This window comes from Myotis nattereri (genome assembly GCF_964212035.1).
Source record: "Myotis nattereri genome assembly, chromosome: 4".
Taxonomy (NCBI): Eukaryota; Metazoa; Chordata; class Mammalia; order Chiroptera; family Vespertilionidae; genus Myotis; species Myotis nattereri.
Genome location: NC_138079.1, coordinates 66,396,281 through 66,411,257, shown reverse-complemented (window position 1 = coordinate 66,411,257; position 14,977 = coordinate 66,396,281). Strand labels below are relative to the sequence as shown.

The following is a 14,977-nucleotide window of genomic DNA, read 5'->3' as shown; positions in this document are numbered from 1 at the left end:
TCAGACCGCAGTTGCTTGTAGGTAACTAAAACCACAGAAAGCAAAGCCGCAGATAAATGAGGACTACTAAACAAATTACTAGAACTACCAACCTAATCTTATAGCATAGCATAAAACCAATTTTGCTACATATCTTCATTATCTGTACTAACTGGCATTTAATAGAAAAATAAGGATCTCCAAAGCTCAAAGCAGCAAGCAGGGAACACAGTTCCTTTGACATCAAAGACTTGCCTTCTATATTAGCATGAAAATCCAACTTAATTCTCAAACATCTTCAATCAAATTTCACTCATACTCATAAAAGAATTCTATTAGGTTCTCAGACATCTTTAAATGTTCATGTCTCAGAAGAGCATCACTATCTGAAATCATAAAACCATTAACTTGCTATTTCTTAATAAAAACGTGTAAACCATACCCCTATCTTTTGGATTACAATGGTTAAGTACAAAACAATTCATTTAACATCTTACAAATCATTATCGTTATGTATAAAAGCACCTACAAAATTTTAAAAATAAAAGATTCACAGTGCACTGAATCTTGGAACATATAAGGTTGGAACATAAGAACATTTAAAAAGTGGATTCAAAGACATAAACATAATATGAAGCCAAGAAAACCACTCTTATCTAAAAATGCAGCACACAGAAGTGAAGTTATTGCATATTCAGCACACTTCTTTATAACTTGACTTGTTTAGACCATGCTAACATTTCTCAAAGGAGAAACCCAGTTCTGTGCTAACCATGGCCTTTCTCAAGGAAACCTGAACACTGAGAAACGAATACACAGGTTCAAGAGAATAAGTATAGCAGATGTACATGAAGCAGATACATCCAACTTACATGTTTTCTGCATAGTTTAGTCACATCACAAACAAATTTTACTCACATCTTTTAACATTTTTTATCTCAAACTCAAGATAGCTAAAAGCCTCAAATTATCAAAACACCATCCCCACACTACCTATTTTGTTCCACAGTGCATGAGTGAAGCAGCACAACAGCAGTAACATTGAGCTATGGTTAAACCATCATCACTTGAAAAGAGATAATTTGTTGGTTCTTGAAAGGCTCAACACTATCAGACACACTTCTGATAACTATACCTAATCTCTTTTGCTTTAATATTGAGAGCTGAAAAATCCAAATCTAGGCACCAGACTGACCATGGTATAGTGCTCAAAAAGAAAAAAACATAAAAAACACTAAAATTTAAATGGTTTCCAGATGACAGTAAATGAGTGAAAATGATTTAACTATCAGGTAAACGAAGTTTCACTCCATTAACAACTGAACAGAAATCTGGAATGCTGGGACCAACTATAAATATGGCTCAAGGAGACCCAAGCAAAGCAGTTGTATTTCTGGAAAGAAGAGTAAGAACTTCCAAACACAATCATAAAACATTTTTTAAAAAGTCACAGAAGGATTCATAAATTTGTCACATTAAAAGACACAGGATTGTAAATAACCTTATGTTAAACACAATGCTGCAATTGTGAATTCTCCTGCTTAGCACCAAAGGGGTGACTTTCATTAATAAATATAACGTCTCCTTTAAAATCAAGTCATTTAACAGCTAAAGCAAAGTAATGCCAAGTAAATGCCTTACAATAGCATTTCTTTTGAAAGTCCCATTGGTTACATGAACCCCTATTAAATAGGCTACCTATACAGAATAAAGATTTCTACAATAAAATTTACAAGCAGAGATATATTTTGTGGATACCACATGTAAAATCGATTTTTAAAACCCACATGACAGATGCACATGCACGCATATGCTCCCACCCCTCCACCCCCACAAAGAATTACCTTCATTGAGGTCAGAAATAGCCCAAACACTAAAGCCCCCTTAAAGCCCTGGTGATTGTCCTTAATTATAGCTGAAATTCTTAAAATGGGCACTGCCATCCTTATTTGGATGTAAGAATCCTGAAGAAACAAAATACATTCCTAGGAGTGAGTTATGTATGTTAATTTCATGTTCTGATCTTCCCCCAGAGAGAGGCTTTATCTGTACTTGGGTACACTGCACACCCCTTCCATTCTCACTCCATCACCCAGGGGCTTCAGCATGCTAATAAAAACAGGTCAGTCTCTTACTACTGCAAATTGGAACCAAATATAACATCTGTTTCCAGAGATCAACACTGAGATGCAATGTAAAACCTAATAATGTCAGTATTCCATACTTATTTACACAACCGTTATATAAAATATATCTTCACAAGAACAAAATAACTGTACAACACTAAAGAGTTGGCGGCAGGATGAAGACATAACCAAGGCAGCTGCTGTGTCCCAGCCTCCATGCTCTCTGCTACCCTCTCTCCAGCAGCCTCACAAGTTTACTGACTGTATGCAGCACAATGCAAAATTAAAGCAGCAACTCCCCATCCAACAACCCAGTCCCTCTCCAGGCTGAGAACTGGGTCCTTAAATGAAGAACTAAGAGAGTTCATTTTGAACATGAATATTCTATAGGAGATGCTGGCTCTAAATAAAATCTTTCAACTAAACTTCAAGCAGAGGATTAAAGAACCTAAGTGGTTAGAAGTAAAGAAATTCACAAAATGAATCCAAAGATGAACTGCAACCTTGACTTCCATATTTCAGCTCTGGTGTTTAACAAATTATGTACCTTGTTTCTTTTAAAATTTCAATATAAAGAAACTAAAGTGAGTAGATAAGAGTATTTCCATTAACTTAATGATAACTCAAACACTATTTTCTTGATCAAAATATGAAAAAACCCTCAATCACAGGAAAAAATGCCCTCATAAAAAGTAACTTAAATTCATTAGCCAAACACTGAAAAGGTACACCTGTATAAAAGTTTATAAAACTGCCATTTACAGTCCAAATTCATGCTTCTTTCTTTTCTCTCTCTTGCACGGAGAACCATCTCCTCAGAATCATCATTGCCTTCCTGCATTTCTTTAAAACACCTGAGAAAGGTAAGGCTCAGAGAGACACCCACTCAAATGCAACAGGTCTCTGGCTCTTGGAACTTCCACAGCACATCTGCTGCTATCAAAGGTCCAAGATTTTCATTATAGCATTATGGTCAAACTTGAAACTCAAAAAGGCTCTGGATGAAAAGGGAAACTTGCAATGTCCATTACATGCCACAGTCTGTCCCTCAGCATGTTCTAACAACTGGTCTTCACCAGAGCAAGGTAAGTCATATGCAGCATCTGTGTTAAAATACAAAAGAAATAAGCTCAGTAATGAATAAAAATAAAATACTGCCCTTCACCTTTTGTTAAAAATATACTGTACATGATGAATTCCTTTATATCTCAGACACTCTGAATATTACCAGTTATTGCTTATTTCCACACAAACATTCACAATCTTAATCTGTCCTTATTTTCAAAAATGGGCATGCCTGTTTTTAACCTCCAATATTCATATTCTGTGCCAAAACAGTGGGAGCTTCTTGACAGAAATAAAAATTTAAGCACTGTAAGATTAAAATTACAATGTACAGTTTGTAAAGATTCCAATTATAGAAAAATCAAGCTAAAGCCTTATTTGGAGCTTACCAATCTTCAGGGAATATACAACCTAAAGAAAAATCCAACTTTTCAAAACCATAGTACAACAAAGCACTGACTTAACAGGATTTGGGGGAGTTTTCTAAAGTAGAGCAGGAGCCGACTAGGAAAGTATGTTTGGAACAGACAGCAAGAAGCTGAGATGAAAAGTCTGAAATGAGGTTTCCCAGGACAAGATTTCTTTTATATTTCTTTCTCAAGACGACTCAAAATTTTATACATCCACACGATGCCCAACTAAGCTGGAGCTACAAAGTTATAGTGCTCCTTCTTTAATATTCCTGAACATAGACTTTTTAAAATTTTTGTGAAATAATTTACTTCTGAACTCTTGTTAATTAAACCACAACCTATCATGCCCCTACCAGCCAAGATGGCTAGAAAAATCCTATGAAGAGGATTCCTACCCCATCGCTCATCTATACAAAACTAATGATAGTTTCTGCTTCTTCATAGTAAAGCTTAATTTTCCAAAATAGGGTTAAAGCATCTCTTTAAAAATAGCTTTTATCTTGCTTAAATCATAGACAGTACTCCAAAAAATATGATTATAATGTTTTTCATTTCTTAAGATCTTTTAATATGAAGGCTTTAATTGGAGATGAATAAATGCCTATCTACTACATAGGGAATTTCATTCAATTCAAAACAGCACCTAAGAAAACAGTCTGCTGTACATCCCAACTACATCAGTATTACCAAAGAGCTTTCTACATTCATCAGCATTACTTTCCAAATCAAATCGCACACCTATTCTTCATCATAACTGAGGATAGAGAAGTTCTAAATGTCATTTTAATAAGTTATCCTTAGTACCAGCTTAAAAAGTTGATCTCTACCTCCAAAAGTGGGAAAATGTCCCCCCTCTAAAGTCTGTGCACCCCTTTCATACATTCTATACCACATAGAATGAGGTCTCCTCATCTTAACCATACTTGATTCTACTCCCTCTCTAAACCTTAAGCTATTATTTATTTATCTATAATATCAATGCACAGCACACAGGTTTGTCATTCACAAAATATATAGCACACTGAAAGGGCAAATAATTTCATGTTAATCATTTAAATAAATTCACTTTCGTCAGTTTCATATACAGAGTACTTGACCACATATATGAACTCTCTCTACAGACATGTGCAACTCTCTCTGTTTATCCATTATGGTTTATCACACACTCCAGTAAAATCAAGGTTAGGCCAAAACCAAATCCCATGAGGCAAAAGCTTTAAAAAGAAAGTAACTTGCCTGTTTCAAAATTATCCTGAAGTTTTCGTGGATGAAGTCTTTTCTCAAATTTCTATTAAAAAAAACATAAACATACAAAATATACCATTTCTAGTTATTTCACTTATTATAAATGATACCTACTTTTAAAATCAGTGTAATGTTCTTTCAAACTTTTAACTTCATTAAAATAATATAGATTCTACTTAGAAAAATACAGACAGAATAGGCAAGGACTTACTCTCAAAAGCAGGGTTGACTACATTTTTTCACAGTTATTAAAATTAATTTAATAACAATTATCAGGCATTAGATGTGCAATTGAATCAATGTTACAATCCCATAAATGAAAGCAGCCAAAACACTTTTTGTGGGCAAACTACATAATTTCACTCCATAAAAATGAAGTGTTCTATCAATTCAATGTGCCTTGACAATGCCCTTGCCCCACTCTTTAAAAGACTGAACTCCCTTATTAGTATGAGATAACTGAAACTCTTACCATCAAGGAATTCTGCTGCTTAGCTGGCTGGCTGTGGACCCCATTTGTTCTTTTCTTTTGATTAGGTGAATCTTGATACTGTTTTCTGCCATTTCCCCTCATACTTTGATTCTGTTTTTGCAATAAGAAAGAAAGAAAATGTAAACCTATAGTATTATGTAATAGGACAAATATTATACCATATGAATTTGATTAAGCTGGTTGAATCAGAGTTTAGCAAAACAACCCCCCCTCCAAAAAAATCTTCCTAAAACATTGGGGAAAATACTGATATGGTACAGTTTCCCCAATGTTTTAGGAAGATTTTTCTGGAGGGGGGTTGCTTTGCTAAACTCTGATTCAACCAGCTTATCAAATTCAGTTGGTTGGAGCATTGTCCCAATGCACCAAGTTTGCAGGTTCGATCCCAATTAGAGTGCATGCAAGAATAAACCAATGAATGCATTAAGTTGGTGGAGCAACAGATAATTTCTCCCTCTCTCTCAAATCAATAAATAAAAACTATTAAAAAAAAAAACAACAACAAATAATGGGGGGGAGAGGGACAAGTTTGTGTGACTATCAAAAAAAAAAGTTCTCTGGGAATGAATGCTGAGGAACACTGACCACAGTACTCGAGTAGGAAATATGCAGCAGAGGTAATCAACTGTTACCCTATAAACCGCTTTAAATTAATAAATAAGCACTTTAAAATTAGTATTCTCATTTCATAAAATAAAGACTAGAGTTTTAAAAATTTGGGCCATTATCTCTAGGTTTAAACCAAAACACACAATAGCTGACAGCTTCCAATTCCTATCATACTGCTTTAAAAAATTCTAAGTTTAACTCAAAACAGTTTTTTCTAAATATATTTTAGAGAGGATGGGTGAGGGAGCAAGAGAGATGGAACCATCAGTGATGAGAGAGAACCACTGCTTGGCTGCCTCCTGCATGCCCCCTACTGGGGATCAAGCCTACAACCCATGCATGTGCCCTTGACCAGAATCAAACTCAAGACCCTTCAGTACGCAAGCCAATGCTCTATCCACTGAGCCAAATCGTCTAGGGCCTTAAAACACTTTTTAAACATTAATTTGCCCTTAGAGGTGTTGAAAGAACAGCTCTTTAAGAGGTTTAACTAAAACAGTGTGAACAAAATAACTTTATTATTATTTAAAATCTACACTAATAAAAGAGAAAAATGGTAATTGGCATACGACGCCACCCTTTTCATTGGCTAATCAGGGCTATATGCAAATTAACTGCCAACTAAGATTGGCAGTTAACTGCCAACAAGATGGCGGTTAATTTACATATGTAGGCACAATGCAGGGAGGCGAAAGGGAAAGCAGGAAGAAGCCCCCTGCCACTGACAGTGATCGGAAACCCAGGGGGGAGCTAAGAGCTGGGGGGGAGCCATGATCAGAGAATCAGGTGCCTTTTCCGCCCTGGCCAGTGATAGCAGGAAGTAGGGGTGGAGCCAGCAATGGGAGCTGGGCAAGGTCGAAGCTGGCAGTCCCAGGAGCTAGGGGTCCCTTGCCTGGGCCTAAAGCGGAGCCCACGATCGCGGGGCCGCTGCAGCTGCGGGTCCCCGCTGCCCGGGCCGGACACCTCAGCCAGAGGCGTCCTGCAGGGGCAGGGGCGGAGCCCGCACGATCACGGCGCCCCCCGCTGCCACTGCAGGTCACCGCTGCCGGGGCCAGATGCCTAGGCCAGAGGCGTTAGGCCTGGGCAGGGGCGGAGCCTGCAACCGCGGGGAGCTGGGGGTCCCCTGCCCAGGACTGACACCTCTGCCCGAGGCCTCAGGCCTGGTCAAGGGGCCGATCCGGTGATTGGTGATCGGAGGTGATGAGGGTCAACTCCTCTGGCCGAGGCATCAGGCCTGGGCGGGGGGCTGGGGGTCCCCTGCCCAGGCCTGATGCCTGGGCCAGAGGCATCAGGCCTGGGTGGGGGGCAGAGCCGGGGATTGGGGGGATATGATGGTCCCCTTGCCCAATCCTGAAGCCTGGTTCAGAGGCGTCAAGCTTGGGCGGGGGGTGGAGCAAGCGATCCGAGGGAGATGGGGGTCCCCTGCCCAGGCATGATTCCTGGGCCAGAGGCCTCAGGCCTGGGCGGGGGCCAGAGCCAGTGATCAGGGGGAGATGGGGGTCCCCTGTCCAAGCCTAACACCTCTGGCGGAGGCGTCAGGCCTGGGCAAGGGGCCGATCAGGCGATCGGAGGGTGATGGGGGTCTACGCCTCTGGCCGAGGCATCAGGCCTGGGCAAGGGGCAGAGCCAGCAATCGGAGGGGTCTGGGGGTCCCCTGCCCAGGCCTGACGCCTGGGCCAGAGGCATCAGGCCTGGGCTGGGGGCAGAACCAGTGATGGGGGGAAATGAGGCCTGGGCAAGGGGCCGATCCTGCGATTGGAGGGTGATGGTAGTCAACGCCTGAGGGTTCCCAGTATGTGAGAGGGGGCAGGCTGGGCTGAGGGACACTCCCCCCCCCACACACACACACACCCAGTGCACGAATTTCGTGCACCAGGCCCCTAGTACATCTATTTATGTATTTACATTTCATCTATCTACAGGAAAAATTAAATAATTCCTAAAATAGCTTGAAAACAATAAGCTAACTTAATTAAAGAATGGTAGGGAAATATGGGTTTTACCACACAATTTTAATTCAATTTCATTCTGCTCTTGCTGGTATTTATTTTTTATTATAAGTGGTACAACACACATAAAATTTACTTTAACCATTTTTGAGTGTACAATTCAGTGGCAGTAAATATAGTTACCATGTTGTGCAACCACCACCAGTATCCACCTCCAGAACTGTTTTTATTATCCGCCTTTTAGCTATTACGAATAATAGCTGCTGGGGTCCGGCCAATCAGGACTGAGCGAGACGGGCCAGACATGCCCTGGAGCCCTCCCGCAGTCCCTCCGCGGCTGGCCAACCTCCCATGTCCCTCCCTGGCCCTGATCATGCACCAGTGGGGTCTCTCGTCCTGGCCTGAGCCCTCTCACAAACTAGGACCCCTCAGGGGATGTCGAAGAGTCAGTTTCAGCCCAATCCCACAGGCCAGGCTGAGGGACCCCATCGGTGCACGAATTCATGCACTGGGCCTCTATTCAGAAATAAAAGAGAAGTGACAATGTGACCACTGAAATACAAACTATTATAAGAACACACTACAAACAACTATATGACAACAAACTGGACATCCTTGAAGAAAAGAATAAATTCCTAAAAGACACAATCTTCCAAGACTGAACCAAAAAGAAAGAGAAAATCTGAACAGACCAATAACTACTAATGAAATTAAATCAGTAATTTAAAAAACTCCCAAGAAACAAAAGTCCTGGATCAGATAGTTTCACAGGTGAATTTTACCATACATTCAAAGATTTAACACCAATCCTTTACAAACTAGTCCAAAAAATTGATGAGGCCGCATTACCCAGATTCCAAACCAAAGACATTACCCAAAAAATGATAAGCCAATCTTCCTGATAAACATAGATACTAAAATCCTCAACACAATATTAGCAAGCCAAATCCAAAAATAAATTAAAAAGATCATACAACATGATCAAGTGGAATTTATTTCTGGGATACAGGGTTGGTTCAATATCTGCAAATCAACTAACATGGTACACCACATAAACAAAAGGATAAAAATCATTTATCAAGAGATGCAGAAAAAGCATTTCACAAAATTCACCATCCTTTTATTATAAAAACTCTAGGCAAAATGTGAATAGAGGAAATACATCTCAACATAGTAAAGACCATCTATAACATACAGTTCACATCATATTCAATGGTGAAGCTAAAAGCATTTCTCTTAAGATCAGGAACAAGACAGGGATGTCTCCTTTCAGCACACTTCTACTCAATACAATATTGAAACTCCTAGCCACAGCAATGACAAGAAAAAATAATAAAAGACATCCAAATTGAAAAGAAGTAAAATTGTCATTATTTGCATATGACATGATATAAAGGACTCTAAAAAGTCCACTAAAATGCTTTTAGAACTGATAAATTAATTCAATAAAATAGCAGAATACAAAATTAATATCAAAAATAAAAAAAAATCAGTTGCAGTTTTATGCAACAATAACAAACTATCAGGAAAAAAAATTTTTTTAAAAATCCCAAGTCATAAAAAAAAGTACCCAGAAATAAATTTAAACAAGATGTAAAAACACCTGTGCCCAGAAAATAGTCATAGAAGAAATTGAAGACAGAAATAAATGGAGGCATATACAGTGCTCATGAACAAGAAGAATTAACATCATTAAAATGTCCTACTACCCATAACAATCTACTGATTCAAAGCAATCCATATCAAAATACCAATGGCATTTTTCACAGAACTAGAATAATCCAAAAATTTATATCGAACCACAAAAAACCCTGAATAGCCAAAGCAATCTTGATAAGAACAAAGTTGGAGATATCATGCGACCTAGTATCAAACTATACTATAAGGCTGTAGTAATGAAAACAGCATTATACTGGCATAAAAACTGACACATAGATCAATGAAATAAACCCACACCTATATCAATTAACCTATGACAAAGAAGATAAAAATATACAATGGTGCAAAGACAGTTCTCTTCAATAAATAGTGCTGTGAAAACTAAACAGACTCATGTCACAGAAACTGGATAACTCTCTTACACCATATATAAGAATAAACTCAAAATGGATTAAAGATTTCAATATAAGACCCCCCCAAACCATAAAACTTCTAGAAAAATAAGTAGGCAGTAAACTCTTTCATATCACTTTTGCTAATATTTTTTTAAATATGTCTCCTCAGGGAAGGAAAACAACAGAAAAGGTAAACAAATGGTAGGGACTACATCAAACTAAAGAGGTTTTTGCACAGCTAAGGAAACCATCAACAAAACAAAAAGGTAACCTACTGAATGGGAGGATGTTTGCCAATGATAAATCTGATAACCAGTTCATATCCAAAATATATAAGGAACTCATATAAGTTAACACACACACACAAAAATAAACAATTCGATTTAAAAAATGAGAAAAGGCCCCGGCTGGGTAACTCAGTTGGTTCAAGTGTCCTCTTGATACAACAAGGTTGCAGGTTCAACCCCTGGTCAGGGCACATACAAGAATCAACCAATGAATGCCTAAGTAAGTAGGATAACAAAGAGATATTTCTTTTTCTCTTTCTCTCTTCCCCTCTCTCTCTCTCTCTCTCAAATCAATAAATAAAAAAATTTTTTAAGTGGGCAGAGGACCAGAATAGACATTTCTCCAAAGAGAACATACAGATGGCCAACAGACATGAGAAGATGCTCAACATCAGTAATTATCAGGGAAATGCAAATTAAAACCACAATGAGATATCACCTCACACCTGTCAGAATGGCTACTATCAATAAATTAAGGGAGAAACTAAGATGGCGGCATAGATAAACACCGGGAAATTGCCGCCTCCCACAACAATTGAAAAATACGGCAAAGGACAGAGCGGACATCACCCAGAACAACAGGAAAGCTGGCTGAGTGTAAATTCAACAACTAGAAGGAAAGAAAAGCACACTGAGAGCCAGAGGAGCTGCGGAGGTGAAGTGCAGAGGTAAGGCGGCTCGCGCTCGCGCGCAAAGGCGGTGACACCTGAGGACGCGGCTGTTTTTTTGAATCACAAGCTCCCGACTGCTCTGAACTCCGGTTCCGGCAAGTCTCTGGGGACCCAGGACTCACACGGGGAGAAGCTGGACTGTCGGGCAGCGGGAGAACTTGAGTGCGGCTTTCCCTCAGAGGTGCTTACAGCAATTACCGGGTCACTGAGATGCACGACTCATTAGGAGAATCAGCCATAGCTGCTTTCTCTGCCCTTTGACTCCCTGAGACCCCGCCACACCCAGGCTGCGGCAGAGGCTTTTGCATGTGAATGTACCTAACTGCAGCTGAGCCAGGCAGACCCGGAACTTCCAAGAGAAGGCCCAAGGCCCCGCAGCGGCTTGCATTGCTTCACAGCTGAGCCTCTTCGAGGCTCCTGCTGTGTGGCCTCAGGCAGAGGCTGAATTAGCACCTCCTTAGATCCAGGAGCCACTGTACCCAGTGGTCAGAGGGGGACCATCCAGATTGCAACTCCTCAGATCCATAAGGGACACACTCAGGGAGCAGACTCAGTGAGCACCAAAGCCCCACTGAAGCAAGTCTTGCCCCAGAAGGGTGTCTTCAGCACAGAAGTTCTCCCACTTCAGACACAGCTGATTCTCACAGCCAATTGGCCTGGAGGTCAATTCCTCCCAGTGATCCTACAACAACCAAGGCACCAAGAGTGCACCAAGAGTGTCCACCTCAGGTAACTGGGGAGGCTGAGCCACTGGGCCCTACAGGACACCTAGCACACAAAGCCACTCTATCAACACAGGGAAGCAGCCAAAATGCGGAGACAAAGAAACAGGTCACAAATGGCAGAAATGGAGGAAAGCAAACGACTGGATATAGAATTCAAGGCCACGTTTATAAGGTTTTTCAAGAATTTTATGGAAACCGCCGATAAATTTAATGAATCCCTCAATAAGTATAGTGAGACCATGGAGGACATGAAAAAGGACCAACTAGAAATTAAGCATACACTGACTGAAATAAAGAATAATTTACAGAGATCCAACAGCAGACAAGAGGATCCCAAGAATCAAGTCAAAGATTTGAAATACAAAGAAACAAAAAATACCCAAACGAAAAAGAAAAAAGAAAAGAGATTCAAAAAATATGAAGATAGTGTAAGGAACCTCTGGGACAACTTCAAGCGTACCAACATCAGAATTATAGGGGTACCAGAAGGAGAGAGAGGGCAAGATATTGAAAACCTTTTTGAAGAAATAATGACAGAAAACTTCCCCTACCTGGTGAAAGAAATGGACTTACAAGTCCAGGAAGCGCAGAGAACCCCAAACAAAAGGAATCCAAAGAGGACCACACCAAGACACATCATCATTAAAATGCCAAGAGCAAAAGCTAAAGAGAGAATCTTAAAAGCAGCAAGAGAAAGACAGTCAGTTACCTACAAGGGAGTACCCATACGACTGTCAGCTGATTTCTCAACAGAAACCATGCAGGCCAGAAGAGAGTGGCAAGAAATATTCAAAGTGATGAATGCGAAGAACCTGCAACCAAGATTACTTTATCCAGCAAAGCTATCATTCAGAATAGAAGGTCAGATAAAGAGCTTCACGGATAAGAAAAAGCTAAAGGAGTTCATCACCACCAAACCAGCATTATATGAAATGCTGAAAGGTATTCTTTAAGAAGAGGAAGAAGAAAAAGGAACTCTTACCATTTGCCACAGCATGGATGGAACTGGAGAGCGGATAAATACCACAGGATCTCACTCATTTGTGGAATATAATGAACAACATAAACTGATGAACAAGGACTGATCCAGAGACGGAGAGGCATTGATTGGACTGTCGGGCCTTGGAGGGAAGGTAGGGGAGGGTAGGGGTAAGGGGGAAAGATCAACCAAAGGACTTATATGCAAGCATATAGGCCTAACCAATGGACACGGACAACGGGGGGGGTGAGGGCATGAGCGGTGGTGGTGGTGGTGGGGGGGGGGTAGAGGGTAACGTGGGGACAAGGACACATATGTAATACCTTAATCAATAAAAAATATATTAAAAAAAAATAAATTAAGAAACAAGTGTTGGGTAAGATGTGGAGAAAAGGGAGCCCTTGAACACTGTTGGTGAGATTACAAATTGGTGCAGCCACTGTAAAAAAACAGTAGAGAGGCTCCTAAAAAAAATTCAAAATAGCCCGGCCTGCATGGCTCTGTGATTGAGTGTTGACCTATGAATCAGGAAGTCACAGTTTGATTCCCAATCAGGGCATATACCCAAGCTGCAGACTTGATTCCCAGTGTGAGGCATGCAGGAGGCAGTCAATCAATGATTCTCTCTCATCAATTAAATAGAAACAAATTCACAAATACAGAGAACTGATGGTTGCCAAATGAGCAGGGGGAGGAGGGGTTGTTGGAAAAAGGTAAAGGGGTTAAGAAGTACAAATTGGCAGTAACAAAACAGTCACAGAGATATAAAGTACAGCATAGGGAATACAATCAATCTATAATTAAAAAAGCATAATATGCTAATTAGACTGGACGTCCTTCTGCATGAAGCCGGGGCTGCGAGGGAAGCCCGGGTCCCAGGTGCCAGAGGGAAGCTGGTGCTGGCAGCCAGGGGAAGGAAGGCTTCTCTTGCACAAATTTCGTGCATTGGGCCTCTAGTAATCCTATCTAATAAAAGAGAAACATGGTAATTAGCGTACGACTGCTACCCTTCCCATTGGCTAATCAGGGCGATATGCAAATTAACTGCCAGCCAAGATAGCAGCCCGCAGCCAGGCAGCTGGAAGCGAACATGAGGCTTGCTTGCTTCAGTGACAGAGGACTACAACGTTCCCCGCTTGCCGCTGCCGGCCTCTGAGCTGCAACTCTAAGCAACTATGTTACAAATATAGAAGCTAAACAAAACCCCAGAAACCTGCTTTAGTCGCCGGGCTTCAGCCAGCAGAATCGCAACACTGTTTCAAATACAGAAGGTAAACAAAGGCCAGAAACCTGCTTTCAGCAGCAGAGGCCTAAGAGCTGGAGCCTCAGAGCTAAAGCTGGCCCAGAATAAAAAAGAAAGAAAAAAAGGAGTGGTTGGGAGCTTCAGTCACCCGCCAGCCTGAAAACAGCCCTCAGCCCCTCACCCAGACTGGCCAGGCACCCCAGTGGGGACCCCCACCCTGATCCAGGACACGCTTCAGGGCAAACCAGCCGGCCCCGACCCGTGCACCAGGCCTCTATCCTATATAGTAAAAGGGTAATATGCCTCCCAGCACCGGGATCAGTGTGACAGAGGGCAGCGCCCAAACCCCGATCGCCCTGCGGCTCTGTGTGTAACAGGGGGCGGGGCCACAACCCCCCTATCTGCCCTGCTCTGTTCGTGACAGGGGAAGACGCTCCAACCCCCTGATCAGCCCTGCTTTGTGCCTGATAGGGGGGAGCTCCCCAACCCCCTGATCGCCCTGCGGCTCTGTGACAGGCTGCGGTGCCCCAACCCCCTGATCGGCCCTGCTCTGTGTGTGACAGGGTGCGGCGCCCCAACCCCGTCCCCACCCCCCCCGCCACAGGCCCTGCTCTGTGTGTGACAGGGTAGAGCCATAACCTCCCCATCGGCCTTGCCCTGAGTGTGACAGGGTGCGGCACCCCAACCCCCTGATCCACCCTGCTCTGTGTGTGACAGGGGGCGGTGCCCCAACTCCCCTATCGGCCCTACTCTGTGAGTGACGGGGGGAGCTCCCCAACCCCCTGATCCACCCTGCTCTGTGCATGACAGGGGGCGGTGCCCCAACTCCCCAATCGGCCCTGCTCTGAGCCCAACCAGGGGCTGCATCTAGGGATTGGGCCTGCCTTCTGCCACCTGGGAGCAGACCTAAGCCAGCAGGTCGTTATCTCCCGAGGGGTCCCAGACTGCGAGAGGGCACAGGCCGGGCTGAGGAACCTCCCCTTCCCCCGAAGTGCACAAATTTTTGTGCACCAGGCCTCTAGTATTATAATAACCATATATGGTGTCATATAGGTACTAGACTTAGGGTGATCACTTTGTAAGTTATATAAATTTATAATCACTGTGTATACCTGAAACTAATATATTGTATGTCGACT

At 41.9% G+C, this 14,977-nt stretch overlaps 1 protein-coding gene across 1 annotated transcript in view; it reads right to left on the bottom strand.

The window, feature by feature from the left end:
* Positions 1-2,476: 2,476 nt before the first annotated feature.
* The window catches only part of DCP2 (decapping mRNA 2), a 37,527-nt gene continuing 25,026 nt past the window's right edge, over positions 2,477-14,977 (bottom strand). Inside the window, exons 9-11 of the mRNA XM_081088809.1 lie at positions 5,301-5,411; positions 4,820-4,871; positions 2,477-3,208 (exon numbers count right to left, since the gene is read on the bottom strand). Of these exons, the coding sequence (XP_080944935.1) occupies positions 3,045-3,208; positions 4,820-4,871; positions 5,301-5,411 (327 nt within the window). The 3' untranslated portion in view covers positions 2,477-3,044. The remainder of the gene's footprint in view (positions 3,209-4,819; positions 4,872-5,300; positions 5,412-14,977) is intronic.